At 39.3% G+C, this 16,184-nt stretch overlaps 1 protein-coding gene across 2 annotated transcripts in view; it reads right to left on the bottom strand.

Moving 5' to 3' along the window:
• The window catches only part of PSME4 (proteasome activator subunit 4), a 43,823-nt gene that overhangs the window by 8,214 nt on the left and 19,425 nt on the right, over window positions 1-16,184 (bottom strand). For both annotated transcript variants that reach the window (XM_058834508.1, XM_058834509.1), the window contains 29 exons: window positions 15,352-15,416; window positions 15,101-15,251; window positions 13,866-13,964; window positions 13,445-13,514; window positions 12,970-13,037; window positions 12,235-12,450; window positions 10,971-11,128; window positions 10,256-10,351; window positions 9,673-9,728; window positions 9,109-9,165; window positions 8,871-8,926; window positions 8,690-8,788; window positions 8,541-8,603; window positions 8,292-8,387; window positions 7,825-7,956; window positions 7,068-7,277; window positions 6,798-6,934; window positions 6,520-6,573; window positions 5,874-6,003; window positions 5,181-5,262; window positions 4,591-4,744; window positions 4,022-4,091; window positions 3,455-3,580; window positions 2,970-3,122; window positions 2,463-2,567; window positions 1,895-1,986; window positions 1,406-1,537; window positions 625-833; window positions 414-499 (listed from right to left, as the gene is read on the bottom strand). In XM_058834508.1, coding sequence (XP_058690491.1) covers window positions 414-499; window positions 625-833; window positions 1,406-1,537; window positions 1,895-1,986; window positions 2,463-2,567; window positions 2,970-3,122; window positions 3,455-3,580; window positions 4,022-4,091; window positions 4,591-4,744; window positions 5,181-5,262; window positions 5,874-6,003; window positions 6,520-6,573; window positions 6,798-6,934; window positions 7,068-7,277; window positions 7,825-7,956; window positions 8,292-8,387; window positions 8,541-8,603; window positions 8,690-8,788; window positions 8,871-8,926; window positions 9,109-9,165; window positions 9,673-9,728; window positions 10,256-10,351; window positions 10,971-11,128; window positions 12,235-12,450; window positions 12,970-13,037; window positions 13,445-13,514; window positions 13,866-13,964; window positions 15,101-15,251; window positions 15,352-15,416 — 3,222 coding nt within the window. The remainder of the gene's footprint in view (window positions 1-413; window positions 500-624; window positions 834-1,405; window positions 1,538-1,894; window positions 1,987-2,462; window positions 2,568-2,969; window positions 3,123-3,454; window positions 3,581-4,021; window positions 4,092-4,590; window positions 4,745-5,180; window positions 5,263-5,873; window positions 6,004-6,519; window positions 6,574-6,797; window positions 6,935-7,067; window positions 7,278-7,824; window positions 7,957-8,291; window positions 8,388-8,540; window positions 8,604-8,689; window positions 8,789-8,870; window positions 8,927-9,108; window positions 9,166-9,672; window positions 9,729-10,255; window positions 10,352-10,970; window positions 11,129-12,234; window positions 12,451-12,969; window positions 13,038-13,444; window positions 13,515-13,865; window positions 13,965-15,100; window positions 15,252-15,351; window positions 15,417-16,184) is intronic.

Here is a 16,184-nt window from a genome sequence, read left to right as displayed (position 1 = left end):
CACTTTAATAAACCTTTATTTTATGGTCACATAGATTACTGTTGGGTAATTTATTGATGTTTGGGCACTTTGGGCATACAAGTATGGATTATTTCAGGGAGGTAAGACTGGATGACACAGCTTCAAAGAACACAAGAATCAGAGGAACAACAGGAGCAGCTTAGAAAGAATTGTGTAGTCAGGAAACAAAAGAAAGTAACTCCAGGTGCCTTAGGGAATCATGGAATGGTTTGGGTTGGAAGGGACCTGAAAGGTGATCCAGTTCCCCTGCCCTGCCACAGGCCGATTGTTCAATGCCACATGCAAGCTGGCCTTGGAATATTATAAATATATATAAATAACATAGTGTCAGTTTATTCATACAATCCTTTTTTAATCAAACATAACCAATAAAGGAGAATTAAAGGATGTACCTTGAAAAACAAAGGTAACAGCTGGAGTTGCTCTGTGACAGCTGTAGAGAAAGATCGCCCTGCACTCGCCATCAACCACTTCAAAACTGTTTGAATAAAGAGAAACAATCACTGATTAAGAAGAAAAATATCAACAATTCTGCTACACAATTTGCAGACCTCAATCATCACATGGTAGAATAACCCCCTTTCCTTGACCTCCTTAACTCACTTGTTTTCAAGAGTTTAATGCCCTGAGTTCGCTCGTCTTGCTCGCCGACTCCGTTCTCTTCCATAACATGATTCTGGATTTCTTCATCTGCTTCCATGAGGGGCTTGAGGTTTTCAAGTATCCGGGTAGTAAATTCATGGACACGAGGAGATTTAGTTGCAGCAGTGTTTGGCAAGGAAACATCTATCATGAATATGTAGGTCAACACACTAAGAAAACAAACAAAGCCAGCAGGAAGACACAGTGAGCACAACTCTTGTCCAGAGAACAGTGACCTGTGAACTCCAAATGATCCAAGATCGATTGGGTGACCCCTGAGGGTTAATACTTAGAGAAAATTTCCTCTCATCTTCAATTCAAAGCTATTTAAAACCAAATGTCTCTTCTAAGAGCTTCAGAGATGTCAAACATAAACTGACAATAAATTGGTGAGGCCCTGGCACAGGGTGCTCAGAGCAGCTGGGGCTGCCCCTGGATCCCTGGCAGTGCCCAAGGCCAGGCTGGATGGGGCTTGGAGCAGCCTGGGATAGGGGGAGGTGCCCCTGTCCATGGCAAGTGCTGGGACTGGATGAGCTTTAAGGTCCCCCCCAATCCAAAACATTCTATGAAGAAAAGACAAATATAGAGAAGTCCTCTGGAATTTCTGAAGCAAATCTGTTAATTATTTATCTGATTTTTGTTACAAGCATTAATACTTTTCAGGTTAATTATCAAGCTACCTAACTACCCAAATAAAATGAAGAGTTAAAACCCAACAAGAACTGCAGCAGACAACACTGACCTTCCTATTCTCTCTCGGACGTTCTTGTAGACCTGGGTGAGTTTGGGCTCCAGGTACTTGAGCAGCCTGTGCAGCAGCTCTGGCACTCTCCACTCCTGCTGGGCAAGGCCCCCTTGCAGCACATAAAGCCGGCTGGGAATCAGAACAACTCATTTTTAGTCATACAGAACATTCCTCCTTCCCCAGTCCCCTCCAGACTTTGGGAATGTGCACAAGTGTGTCAGTGCATCAGTGCCCTTCAATGAGCAAAGATGGGTAAAAATTACCCAGAGAAACAACAGTACTGCTGCTCTGCCAGCCCCAAACCTTCCCATCCTGTAGTTATACTAAAAAAAATTACCATGAAGAACCTGCCACTGGGTGGGGAAAGCTAACTGGAAAGCATTTGTTGCCCTCCCCTACCAGGTACAGAATCCTCTCAATACTGCTTATCCAGGCTGTATTTCCTACTCTATCCAACCACAAGAAACCAGTTCAAATTGATTTTACCAGGCATCTACAAATGATCCTCCTTCACCACTCAGTGGAGATTCCAACAGCAATTCAAACAACCAGTGCAGTTTCCTAGGATCTCTGCTCTCCTGGAAAAGAACAGGGAACAGATATGTAAAGTAAATGAGGGAGGTTTAAAATGTAAATAATGTATAAAATAAAGTATAAGCAAGGAAAGTTTTGACAGAGATTTATTTTTTTTTGCATCCCTTGGGTTTATTTATTAAATAAGGACAATGTTCGGTATGTTTTCACAATGAACCTCAATAGAAAAAAAACCCAATAAAACTACACACAGTTTTAATTAATTGGTAAATACAATCAGAACAGAAGGAATTTAGCTTAATTTCTGAGATATCTGAATAACCATGCCTAAATTTTGCTAATTGGGGTTTTGGCTGACAAACTACACTGAGTTCTGCTGAGTGATGGGTAAGAATTATTGACCCAAGTTATTAGTGACCTATCACCACTGACCCTGCTGGGGGGGTGAACTCCCAGTTCACTGCAGGAATGTTATTCCACAGTGGATCCAGCTTTAGGAGACAAAAATTGGGATACTTACACAGGAGGTAGCAATGCAGGTGCCCCAGTCATTGTATGTTTCCACTGTGATGTTGGATAAAGCTGTTCGAAGCAATGGACACAGAAGCTCCCAAAGTTTTTCCACCTGCCCAGCAAAACACAAGAGACAAGATTTTGCTATTTACGGATCTCAAACTCAGCCCAGAGATTAAAATGCCCTCTTTATTTTTGTACTGATTCTCCCAGGATTAATTTTTGGCATGGACAGCTAGGGCTGAATTAAATAAATATTTAGCAGCCCAAGGTGGACATAAGCACTTATTTCTACTGGAAGTTACAAACCACATCAGCTTTGCCATCTGCTTAACAGCAAACTGTTCCCAGTTTCAATACTGGGGTGTTTTCCTAACACCTGGCAAGAACAGGCACCAAACCGAGCAATGAATCATGCTCCAAGTTTGGCAATCAAGACCTCAACTTCTAATGGGGTTAATAATTCAAAATTACTCTAACTTCCAAGAATGACTCGAAAATATTGCTCCAGCACCTTCTCAAAAGTCCAGTGTTTAGAACCCCTTATGAGGCCAGCAATGATTTCAGCTAAACATCTCTGGGTGCTCTCATGAGAGTCTGCAACCAGTTGCTCCAAGTGGGGCTGAAGAACTGGCAAAAAGGCATCATCAAAGTTTCTGAAAAGGCCCTGGAAAACAAGAGGGGAAAGGCTCTTCAGGAATTATCTAAAACACTGTCCTCCCAAGAACATCATAAAATTGTGAAACACTTGAGTTTGAATGTGCAGAAAGTGAAATTGCTTTTTTTAAGAGCATTACGCACCAGTGTCCTTCAGACTATTGCAATACTCTAAATATGTTTCCCTAAGTAGTTAATCAGAAGAGAGGATTAATAGAATTACCCAGAGCAGCTTTAAAAATCAAGGTTTTGCAACAGTATGAGCCCAGCAGTCTGTGGCTTTTCCATGCTCTGGGAATTGTCTAAAAAATGAGAGCAATTTAGTGATTGAACTCTCCTTACCTTGAAGAGGCAAAATCTGCGAGGATTAAATTTGTCCTTTCCCTTTCTGTCTTCTAAAGACAAAAATTTTATTAACTGCTCAACAAACTTGGGATCAGAAAAGTGATCATATATAATTTGTTCTGCCTGTAACAGGAAGAAAAAAAAAAGGATTAGCTTTGAGGTGTTTGCTTGCCACAGTGATATCCCAATCTTTACAAGTCCCATGTTTCATTTTCATTCTCAAGGAAAGAAATGCCATGGTTATCCATTTTCCCTTCATTTCACAGGAATTATCACAACCCCTAAAAATTAGTCCTTCCCACTGTCATTAATGACCTTGTTCTCAACTCTGATCATGATTTGAAAGGGAAAAAGAAAGTGCTCATGAATACAATTATTCCATGATTCCTGAGAGAAAAGCAGCAATACATTAAAATAATAACTCCTCCTGGTATGCTGACACAATAAGAATTAGAAAAATACAATTCAAACATCTCGTGGGGTTCTCCACAGTAATCTGTGGACAATATTGAGAGAAGAAAAGAGAAGTACTATAAAAAAACCCCACAAACTTGCAACTCTTACCTCTGTCAGCTCATCTCTCCTTCGCCCAAGCTTTGGTTGCTGCTCAACTGGAGCATAAACTGTCATAGTCCTGAACGTTAAAAACAAAAGATAAGTAATAGAAAGTTAAAATAAAAAACAAGAATACACTAGCACATGTTGCTGCTTTCTATGCTGTTGTCTTCTGTGTTCTCAATATTAACTAAAACTTATCCTCAACTCCAAAAGACCAAAATTTAAAGAAGAAAATTTACAACAGAATGAAGTTTGTTATTACAGGTTTTGCTATACAAACAGCCATGTGGAATTTATGCCTATTTATGCCTATAGCCCACAGAGAGAGAATGGCTAAAAAAGAAATAATAAACAAAAAAGCCTCAAACCAACCAACACAAAACCCACCCAGAAATGGTAAAACACGCAAGGTGCATAAAGGACAAAATAAATTGCTTTTTTTTTGTTGTTGTTAAATCAAATTAAATACATGCATATAAGAAAAATTAAAAACCATAATAAACCAGGATTTTATTTCCACACAGAACTTTTCCTCCTGACTCTCCCAACTCTACCTCAAGGCTAATGCTACTCACTGGGGCCAGGTGTAATATCCCCAGTGTGTTTTCTCCACAAAACAGCAGGATTCCCAGGCTTCCTTGGTCTTTGGTAGGCTCTGGCTGTTGTAGTGCAGCCACTGGTTGTCTGCTCTGTCACCAGCTTGGATGCTGGAAGGCTTCAGGCTCCCACCTGATCCAAGAGGAAAATCAAAATGAACATGTATAAACATGATAAAAATAGATAAAATTTAAAAAGGAGACATACAAATTGTTCTCACAAATTACGAGGCTTTTGGGGGAAAAAAAACCCCAAACTGAAAAATCACCATTTATCTTATTTATATATCATATTTACCTATTTGCTTAGAACATTAACAACCTCTTGATTCTATGTTTAATTTAACCAGAAAAGCTTTTAAAAACGTTTTACGATAAATGCAAGGTATATCTTATATTAAATAAATATTATTTATTTTATTATTTTTATTATTAATGAATTAAATAAATTTTAATAATATTATTTAAAATAATATTATTATATATTATACATAACATATATTATAAATAATATTATTAAAATAATATTATATAAATGTATTTTAATAATATTATTAAATTAAGCGTACTTATTTCGTAAGGGCAGATGGGCACTTTCTTGTGTGTTCTCTTAAGCTGTTTAAGAATCCCAGCCACAGCTGAGATGGCCACCTAAAGAAAAGTAAAAAATGGGTATTAATGTATTCATTCCACACATTTCCCTCAGAAGGATGTGGCTCATCATCCCTAAAAAGCCAGTGAAAACTGGAGTCAACCCATAAGGAAATAAACATGGTTCCTTCAGGGGATACAGGAAATGAATTATGTTATAGGCCAGAAAACCCACAATAATAACTTTGTTTTAATAATTTGAATTTAATATCATTTCAATAATTTTTTGGTGGGGAAAGGATGGTTTGTTTTGAACCTCACTGAGGCAGCAACAGAACAAACTAAACACATCGATGGCTCCCTTCAAATAACAAACTGCAGGTGGGAAAAGCAGCCATCTGCAAAAGAAATTCTGCAAAAGAACTCTGAAATAAACAAGGACTCAGCCCATCCCACATCTTCACAGTTTACAGATTTACACATGTCACGCTACAGCGCTGCCAAGACTGCCATTTCTTGGATTGGAAGTTTTGTACACGTGAGTGGCTGGGAGGGGGAGGACGGAGTTCCACCTCAGTTTTTGTGCTTTATCCCACCAAAAAACCCTGTGAGAACCTGATGTAAAGCCCAAAGAGCTGCAGAGCCAGAGGAAATCCTTCTCCTGGGCTCACCTTCCGAACCACAATGGCATCGTGGTTGAGACACTGCACAAAGAATTTTATGGCACGGGCGGGCAGGATCCTGTCATCCCTCAGGAGCAGGGACAGGAAGCCAATGCTTATGTGTTCAAACTTCCAGGGCCTGAAAAAACCCAAATATTCAAAGCAGAGTGTAAACACCAAAGTTTATGTACTGGTTTTACTCAGAAATTATTACATGTATTAAAATTATGTAAATACATAAATTAATGGCACTGCTGTAATCAATGAGCTTAACTCATTTTGGGAAACCGGTGTTCTGGGAACACAAAGGTGTGAAAATACAAAATAAGTGGTGCAAAATACCTACAGGGATATTCTTTTAAAAGTTTTTTAACACAAATATTATGGAAACAATTAGAATCTATTCTGATGTCAGTGTTACAGACAGCACCAGAGCTTTCTTAATTAAAAAAAACATATTAAAAACCTCAGCAACAGGCCAGATTAAGGAAAAAGCTTAACTCCAAGATGTGATGATGCCTTGTATTAACAAATCAAGCTCCCAGTGCAAATAAATCCAAGACCATGGTAACTGTCCTCCTGAATACTGATCAATGCAACTAATTCCAATCCACCCTGAAAAAAAACCTTTCTTGCACAAAAAAGGGGGACTTACAGATTTCTCTGTTCCACACAGTCCAGTAGCATGTTGACCAAATTTTCATAATTCCTGAGAGAAAGAGAGGGAGTTATCAACCACATGGTACTGAGAGATCCATTGAAAACCAGAAAAAGTTCCTCAACAAAAAGTGTGTGAAGGTGAAAAGGAAGAGGCAAAGAGGAAATAGAAGTGCAGAGAAGATGCAGCCCAACAATCCTTGGATATTCTGGATTTCTCAGTTTAGCTGCTTTGGATGAGGATATTTAATGAGCAGTTCAAGAAACTGAACTCACCTCACAGCCTCAGCGTTCTTCTCCTTCTGTCGCTGAATTCCCAACTGAATTTCCTCTGATCCCAGAGCTGGGAACTCTGAACTTTCCTGTCCTGACTTCTGCAGCAGAACAGCCACCTCCATGCATTTCTCTGGAACCTGTTGATGGACAGTGCAAAGATTTGGGACTTGAACTTACAAGTTTTTAATGTCTCTGCTTTGGAACTCTGCAGAGTACAGAATTTCCTTGTCCACACAGACAAGGCTGAACACCAAGGAACTGATCACTCACTGCAAAATCCAGCCCAATGGTCTCGTACTGCCGATGGATTTTCTCTGCTAGGTCATCAAAGAGTCTGACTATGGATGGTTTTTCCAAGGACATGGCTTTGCTAAGCCCAGAAGAGACAATTGCTGGCCACGTCTGTGCTATACAATCCCAGTCGTGCAGATTGGCCAAGCACACCCCGCTGTGATTCCCAAGGAGACAATATAAGGCACCCTGTGGAATGGAAGATGGAGTTTGGGAAGGTTAAAGCTGGGCTCATCCGTGATATCGACATATGCATGCACCCACACAGAATAAAAACTCAGCTGCAGCTACCAAATCATTAAAATGTCCATAAACATTCAGCCTCACTGTCAAATTACTCAAGATTTTGCACCGAGTCCTCCTCATTTAATGAGATTGGAAGCCCTGCCAATTAATTTATCCACAGATTGGCTGCCTGATTTCTCAATTATGCTAGAGGAGATGATTCACAACTGCTTCACCTTGACTACATCTTCTCAATTTCCATTCCATAACTTAAAAATAGGTGCTAACTCACATTTTGGTAATACCTGAGCACACAGGGAACATATTTAAACACAGTATTTCTCTTGAAAATAGATCTAATACAAATAATTCCTTCCACCAGTCATGCCTATTAGCCATGAAAACATCAATCATGCTGATAAACAAGCAAATCCCACTTCCTCCATTAAAAATTCTCATGTAAAAACACTTTCAATAGACAGCCACAAAAAACAAATTAGTGAGGCAGTACTTTAAATTGCTTCTGAGTGACATCTTGCCGGTCGGGACGCAGGAATTCCAGAACTAAGGGAATGATATCTCTGCAACAGAAATTGTAGGTTCCCAGAGCTGTGAAGAATGCTTGCTGAGCTTTACTTCTGACCTGAAACAAAAAATTTATTAGATAAAAATAACACCCCCATCCATTTCAGTTATTTATGCACAAAGTTTTTATCGTGTATTTGTGCACAGAAACAAAATCATTTGTGGAAGGTTGTAAACACCCCAGCCCATTTATAAAAATCTACTTCTTGTTTCTGGCATTTACATGAGAACAGCTACAAAGTTACAGAAGATTCTTTATGTTGCAAGAAACGAGGTGTTTTTAAGATAATTTGAAAAACAAACAGCCAGACCAACAGATTAAGGATGTAGAATCACTTGAAGAGACCAGCAAAACACCCCATAAACCTCAGTTTCAAAGTGGCTGCTCCTCACCTGCCCATAGGAACTCGTGGACAAACACAAAAGATCCCTGATCATCTCCTGGTGGGAAGTTTTGTATTCACAGCCTTCCATCGTCAGAGTTCGCAGCTGAATTAGGGGGAGCACAAAGAAAGGACAGATTGTTTTTACATTTCACGCATATAAAAACACCAGTGCAGGAATATTGTTATGATGACATTTAGCTAACTATGCAAAGCAGCTTTTCAAGCAAATTAGTGAGGACTGAAGGGGAAGAATTACCTCATGCTGCAGCATAACTCTGTCGATCAGCAAGGCTCTGATGTGTTGTTTCTTTCCTTGAAGCTGTAAAAAAAGGCATCCTTTGGTTTAGATTTCAGTGTCAAATCTGCAATTCAAGAGCCAAAGCTTCACAAAGCCAAGTCACTGACCCTGTTCTCCATTGACTTTTTCACTAGATTGAAGCTTTTCCATCGTGAATCAAACTCATGCTTGTGAGACCCTTGGAACTGCAAAACATCACTGATAATCTGTGGAAAGAAAGAGAAGATAAGAGTGATTGTTTTGCAAAAAAAGTAATCTTGCCTTAAGTTTTACAAATGTAAAGCATACCTTTATTATTAGAAACAAAGACTTGGTATCATCTTCTGAATTATCAAGAATGTAATCTGCAATTGGGAGAAATGAAATGTATCATCAGACAAGAAAAGAGCTTTAAAAATTAGCAATAATGTTGTTTCTACAAACCTTAACTTTCAGAATTATAGGCAAACAATATAATTTCCTCATCTATAAAATCACACTGAAGTATAACACAGATGGTTTTAGTTACAGGAGTGATCAAACTTACGCAGCAATTTTCTTGTAACCCTTGCAATTGTTTCTCTGTAATTCTCCCTGGATAAATCTAAAAGAAAACAAAACGTTTTCTGTTAATCATACAACAGCATAAAAAGCAATTTATTGTGGAAAGCCAGAGCAGACTATTCAGAACAGGCATTATGAACTACTATAAAAATAACCATTTGTTATACCTAAGGACACGGCTCTCATCAGTTTATCACCTCAGATGCTTGGGTTTTAGAGGTACACAACCACCTTTATCTGCCTTGATAATTAGTTTTATTTCTAAGTTCAGGCAGTTCATTTAGCATACAGGAACTGAGGAACACACAGAGCTCCCATCCCCTGCCAGATTCCTGCAGCGGATCCGGCTCTCGTGTATCACTGCTGAAAATAAAACTCTTTGTACACAGAGCTCTGGTGTTGGTCATAAAGACCCATTTCTATGAAGAGAAGAATCAAAATTATGGCCTCCAAAAGAACCCATTGTTTTTACAAAAAATAAAAGATGGAAATTAAAAAAAAAAAAAAAAAAAAGAAAGAAAACCTGAATGGACAGGGATGTACTTACCATAATCAACACCAGTGTACAGCTTTGTCTCTTCCAAAGACACCAGACTTGGGACCCTGCAGAAAAACAAAGTAGATATTACCACACATTACAGAAATAATGAAGTATGTGCATTTCACTGGTGTTTAATTCCTTTTAACAAGTTAATTTTTATGCCAGTAGCACACAGACTTCTGGATTTAGTAACAGAATGTCTTAGTTCTCACACTTAAATTAAGCATCCCTTTGGGTCAGACTTTGTCAGAGGTGGGGACACCGTAAGGGCACTTTGAACCCAGAATTTTAATTTCCCAGTTAACAGAACCTCATCAGTTCCATTAAACAGGCAGAAATTTGGTCTCTGTCAAACCTGTGAACACACTCATTGAAACACACATGGCTCCCTGTCGTAGGGAAGGACAGCAGAGTTTGAGTCCTTTCCTGACAAGTGAATTTTCTGTATCTTGCCATTTACTATGAGTGCTCCCTAAAAGCAAGCTTCTAGCAGCAGTTGTGTGACAACAGCAGTAAGAAAGCCCTAAAACCCAGCATGAAGAAACATCATCACTGAGAATGTTTTGGATATTAAATGAATGTTACTTACAGATGAGCCACCCTTTCCCCTTTGAGAGGAGGCAGAATGTTCCCAGAGCCAATCAGGCAGTTGTGCACAATGGCAAGACACTGCTGCACATCATCTCTTAAATGAAGAGGAAAACCTGGTTACTTATCTGTTAATTCCTTGAAAATACACCAATGACAAACCACATCTTTTTTGTGAAGTTTTATGATAGTTTTTTCTTTAGCTGCATCAGTTCTAAACACAGGAGGAAGCACTGCGGAAATCAAGCCAGGCTTTTTTGAGACAACCTAATTTGTTTACAAACCCCAGTATTTAACTTCATTTTCTGGAAAACATGGGGGATTTTATATTTCAAAACTGTGCAGGTAAGATAAACTAATGTGAAAATTGCTTTGAAGAATTTTATCTAAATCTCAGATAAAACCTATGAAATAACTCCTTACCCCAAGGCCAGGACAATTCCTTCCCTCCATGGGGAGGATGAGGGAATACTTTAGGAGTGACTATTTTACAGTCTAAAGATAAATTAAAATGCAAAATATGAACAACTTCTTCCCTATGTTACTTCAGGGAAATCTTGATGCTATCTCAGCTGAAGCAGGAGCTTTGGAAATCTTAAAATAACATCAAAGTGCAACATTCTAGTATTTTCCTCTCAATTTTTGTACTGCCTGTGTGACTGGCAATAACTACCAGGAATGGATAAGGAATGGCACATGCCCTTTCTCCATCCTACCTGGACATTTCCAGCTCTCCAAGTGCATAAAGCTCCAGCCTGGTGAGCTCAGGCTGCAGGAACGTATCCAGCAAATAAAAAGCAAAATTTATTTCCTCTGATGAAGGAACGTGCCACTGGATGTCCAAGTTCCACAGGTCACCTGGTTTACCCCAGTCCTGCAGCAAATAAAGATGTTTCTCATTCATCAAGCTATTTGAATTGTGTTTTGAAAAAAACAGCATTTAATGTTATTTAAAAAACCCCAAACACATGTGAGCTAACTACTACTATAAAGTAGTTATCTTGACAATTTCAGGAAAAACACCACCACCACAAAATCAAACAGAATTCCCAATCCTATATATGTCTGCACATACCTAGAAAATAACACATATCTGAAAACACTAAAAGGAAAAGGACTGCACTGGTCTAATTGAAATATAACTTAATTACTCCTTTGTCTGGATATAAATTCAGACACATTCTTAAGTACAACTCAGACTTTTCATACTCCCATAGAGAACAGCAAAGTCATTGTGATTTTTTTCAGTTTCAGAGGAGGAATTTAAAATAATTTTGTAATTGCTGTTTTTTGGGGGGGTTGTCAATTTGTTTGGTTTTGTTGGGGGTTTTTGGTGTTTGGCATTTAGGGTATTTTTGTTCATTTTTAAATGATTAACTGGCCCAAATGGATGTCTCCATCAGTAACAAAACTGGACTAACATCTGCAATTGACAATTATGTAAAAACAGTTTTCAGCAAAATGCAGTTGTATATTGAAACAGGTCAGCTGAAAACTGCTGCCTTTAAACTGGGATATTGATAAATTGACCTCAAAGTCTTAACAGCAGAGCAGCACATGACTTCTGACAGTTTCAGTAACTTTTAATATTGCCACTTCTGCTTTCATTTTATCTCAAGCTCATGGTAGAATCATTATTTGTCATTCTGCTGACCTGTAAAACACCACATCTCCTTGCTGCATATTAACTTACTGTAGTCATGCAATCATGGTAAAAAACACACATCACAAACCTATGAAAACACTCAAAACTATAAAACTACTCCAACAACAGTCAGTATTCATTTTTTGCTATCAACATACTTTAAATTAATTGTCACTTGCTCTACATTTCAAAGCCCAAAGCATCGCTTTCCATTGCTGCTACCACTGTCCAGAAATCTCCAAATAAAACCATCGAGCGTACGACTGCTTTTTTTCAACAGAAAACAAACAAAAAAAAGTCAAATCCTCTAATCCTAAAGAAATGAAAATCCTTGCCTTGATAGGAAAGTATTCAGAAAGAGGCTTGTCAAAGCCACCTGGCACACTGCAGTACTCTGTGGGGTAGATAAGTGTAGCAGAACGAAGAAGATGGTGCAGTAGGTTACAAGACAGAATGTAACCCTGCTTACAGGTTAAGTGTAGGGTGCGCTGCAGTATCTTCCCAAACTGCTCCCTGTACAGTAGCAGCTTCTTGCCATCCACTCGAGTGATCTGGGGGCACAGAGAGACATTGCAAACATCAGGCTGGTCCTGCAGGGCTGGACAGGGTCACACTGCTCAGCCCAGCTGGGCCAGGCTCCATTCTCCAGCTCCCACTGGATTTACACACAAACTGATGCTTCCACAGCTGCTGGAAAAGTTTCAGTGATGCCATCTGCCTGGCCCCATCCTGAATTTTCTAGCAATACTCCTGTATTTTCTTATATTAATTTTAAAATATTCCTAGTTACTGAAAGCTTCTTATGTTTCTCCCTGCATTGATCCCTCTTCTTTCACTCCCCCTCAATAATTGCTTTTATTTCATTCCACATGCAACACTGTGTTTATTTGCTCCAAACAACAGCCACTCATGTTGCATTCGCAGCTAGGTAAAAACCAGAAGCTCTCCAGTGCCATTCATACAACATTTACATTGCTTTAACAGAAATTGTTGGGGTTTTTTTCTCCTTTCAGGGGCATTAAGCAGGATGCAGTGACACACAAGCGTGGGAAGAACATTTTTGGGAATACCTCTGATAAAAGCTGAAGATTCCAGAGCAGCTCCTTATCTAGTTCTTCATCATGTAATACATCATCATCTAGAGGAACAAGGGATAAGCACTGCTGTCACCACACTGTAGCCAGGTTTTCCAAACAAGCTGCATCAGAATCCAGATGCCAAAATCTGACTCCCAACCCTCCAACTCACACTGCACCCATGTCCAGCTGGAAGTCACTTTTAGCCAATGTACCATCCTGAAATTGAGGAATGCCTGGAGACATTTCCAACTGCCACATTTTTAAGGAATTGTGGTCTTGCATCCTGACAGATTTTGGCCTTGGAATGACACAGCTGTTGCTTTGGTCTTTTTAGAGAGAATAATGGATTTGTCCATTGTGGAAATTAACTTGTGGAAAACACCCATAAGTTTTAGATAGTCTTTTCATGCTTAACAAAAACCAACCCAAAAGCAAGCCAGTAAAACTGGAAATGTTAGAAACTTACTGCCTGTGAGGTGAGTTATGACGTTGCAGCAATGTGGTACAAAAAGCTTCAAGGACTCCTCGGGGCGGCACTGCAAACAGCACCACGAAAAGTCCATTTTAAAACAAAATATCTGAGGGATCTCAGCACACACAGTGATAAACAGCTAAGACTAGATTGCATCCCAACTCCAATTCAACCTACAGCCAGCCCAACTTCATGATTCTCAGTCAATAAAACCTAAATTTAACATAAATGCACGATAAAGACCGCATGAATTAACCTCCTGAAATATTGCTATATGCAACCAGCCAATTTTAGAAGACTTAATATTAAGAGCCACCTGTATTTACATTAAAAAAGTATAGATATTACACAGGAAAAAGCAGCATCATTAGCTATTTTCTTTTTTAAAGAGGGAGTAAAGAGGATTTTCTCTCACTTTTACTGCAGCTCGGCACATATCGGCAACCATTCGACCAGCAACTCTTGTCTCAAATATATTTGAAACAGCAAAGTTAAAAACCTTCTCCAAGGCAACCTAAATCAAGGACAAAAAGATGGAGATTATTTTTTAAAAAGAAAACAAAACAAATTAGATATCCCAAAATGTTTGATGTTACACAGAAAGTACCATATCTACATAACCCTGTGTTCTTTTAAACCAGAAACCCACAATTAACATGGGAAAAAAAAAGTCAGAATAGAGAGACAGAGAAAGCAGCTCTGTGAAAGCCTGAAATGTTCTCTTTGGGAAGGGAGGAGGTGGATAACTCTTGATGACTAATATAAGTTTAGGGTGATTCTGAAAAACTACACAGAAAATGTTTTCCAGGAATAAGTCACAGGCTGATGACAGGAAAACTTATTTCACATGTCACAGCGAAGGAAAGCCAAGACATCCCTTAGTTAACAAATAAATAGGGAATTAAGTTGCAACTATTTAAGCAGATTTAAAGCAGATTATTTCCATCCAGCACCTTGCAAGGCAAGCTCAACTACATAAAATGCAGATCCCATGAATACTTTAATAATGGACGAACAGGAAAAACAGAAATTAAATACTTAATGACTACGAAGAATTAACTTAAGACTTGCATTTACCAAAAGATTCCAAACAAAAATCATGCCCAAGTGCCAATGTTCAAAATGTACAAAACCTGGCATCTCCCAGTATGTATTTATTTAAACAGAAATATGGTAACCCAAACTACAGGGAAAGAAGCTGTTCACGTAATAACGCGGATTCTCCACCCTCTCCCTCCGAGTTATTTTAATCCAGGTAATTTTTCTGATCCCATTAACCACACAGCTCCTTGTGGAGCCTCTTCGGCCCAGCTGAGGAAGTGACAGAAAAGAGGGAGAGAAAAGGAAAGCAGGGACTTGAGTGGGTCAGCATTATCAAGACACGAAAATCCACAACCTAAACTGATACAGGGCTAAAATAAACTGCTGGAATGATTTCTTCTTGTGTTTATCATCAGTTTGCACAAGAGCTCTGTAGGGATGTAGATAAAATCATGAACCAAACTGACAAGAATTCAAACTGCCCCCTCAGCCCTTTCCTTGGTTAAATGTGGAAGTTCACATTCATGAAGGAAGAATCTGAATGCACCAGCTGCTGTCAACTCAAAATTCAGTTTCCTAAAAGAGATGAAAAGCCTGTGTTCTACGTACCTTAAAGATATCCTTTGAACACTGGGTAAGGATTGTACTGAAAGTAGAAGAGAGACCCAGTTCCACCAGACTCTCCAAATGAGTCATTTTCTCTGTTTCAGTCTCCTCTCTGGTTTGTTCTAATGTGCTGCTCTCTATAAGTCCAAAACATCTACACAAATAAACCCAGGAAGTGCAGGGTTAGTAAGTGAAACTGGAAAGTTTGATAAAGTTCCTCATGCCAAGCTTTCCCCTCTCCTTAGCTCACTCACCTATCCATAAACTGCAGCACAAAATCCTCAAATTCAGCAGATGCAGAGCACAATTCTCTCTCCACCTACAGTTTTCCAACACAAAGGAAACACACAATATTGGCTTTTACTAAGTGAACAAAGTTTATTTCCTACATTAACTACTTCCAAGGTCCAAGTGAGAACACCCTCCAGTGCATTTCCCACCATACAGACTCAAGTGCTCCATGAAACAGTTATTACATGTTCCTGACACCATCCTGTCCCAATTTCCTGGCCTGAATGTGTATCCAAATAACCTCTCTGGTGAAATCAGGTCTGCCTCCATGGATACAACCTTTGGCCTCACCACTGATCCTCCTTTGCAGCAGGAGGTCAGCGAGTGCCAGGGGCGCTGCCAGACCTGCTCTCCTGGCAGAATTACATTAAATATTCTCTGAACAAACTCCTCTTCACTTTTGAGTGCTGCAGCTCTGGAGCAATGAAATTCACCTTTTAATCTGGGCAACCTGCAGCCCTCTGAGCTACAAAGTGTCCCAGGAGCAAACAGGTGTGGTGGAACGGGGGATAAGGCTCGCTGTCTAATGCTGTTACGATCTCTTGACTGGAAGAGATTAATGAGTATCTGGAGGGAGAGCAATAGAATCTCAATCAGGGAAGGGGAGCAGGACTTCAAAGAGGAGCAGGGGTTTCTTTAGGAAGAAAGCAGCCCTGAAAAATTATGAAAAAACCCATCTAATGCACTGTTTAAAATAACTACAGAGTCCAACATCCTCCTCAAGGTAGGGAGAACTCCGAGTCAAAAGACACCACACACAGGGCTCTGAGCAATTTAGTTTTGACATTAAAACATT

This window comes from Poecile atricapillus, chromosome 3, assembly GCF_030490865.1.
Source record: "Poecile atricapillus isolate bPoeAtr1 chromosome 3, bPoeAtr1.hap1, whole genome shotgun sequence".
In the NCBI taxonomy this organism is placed as follows: domain Eukaryota; kingdom Metazoa; phylum Chordata; class Aves; order Passeriformes; family Paridae; genus Poecile; species Poecile atricapillus.
This window is presented reverse-complemented; position numbering and strand designations above follow the sequence as displayed.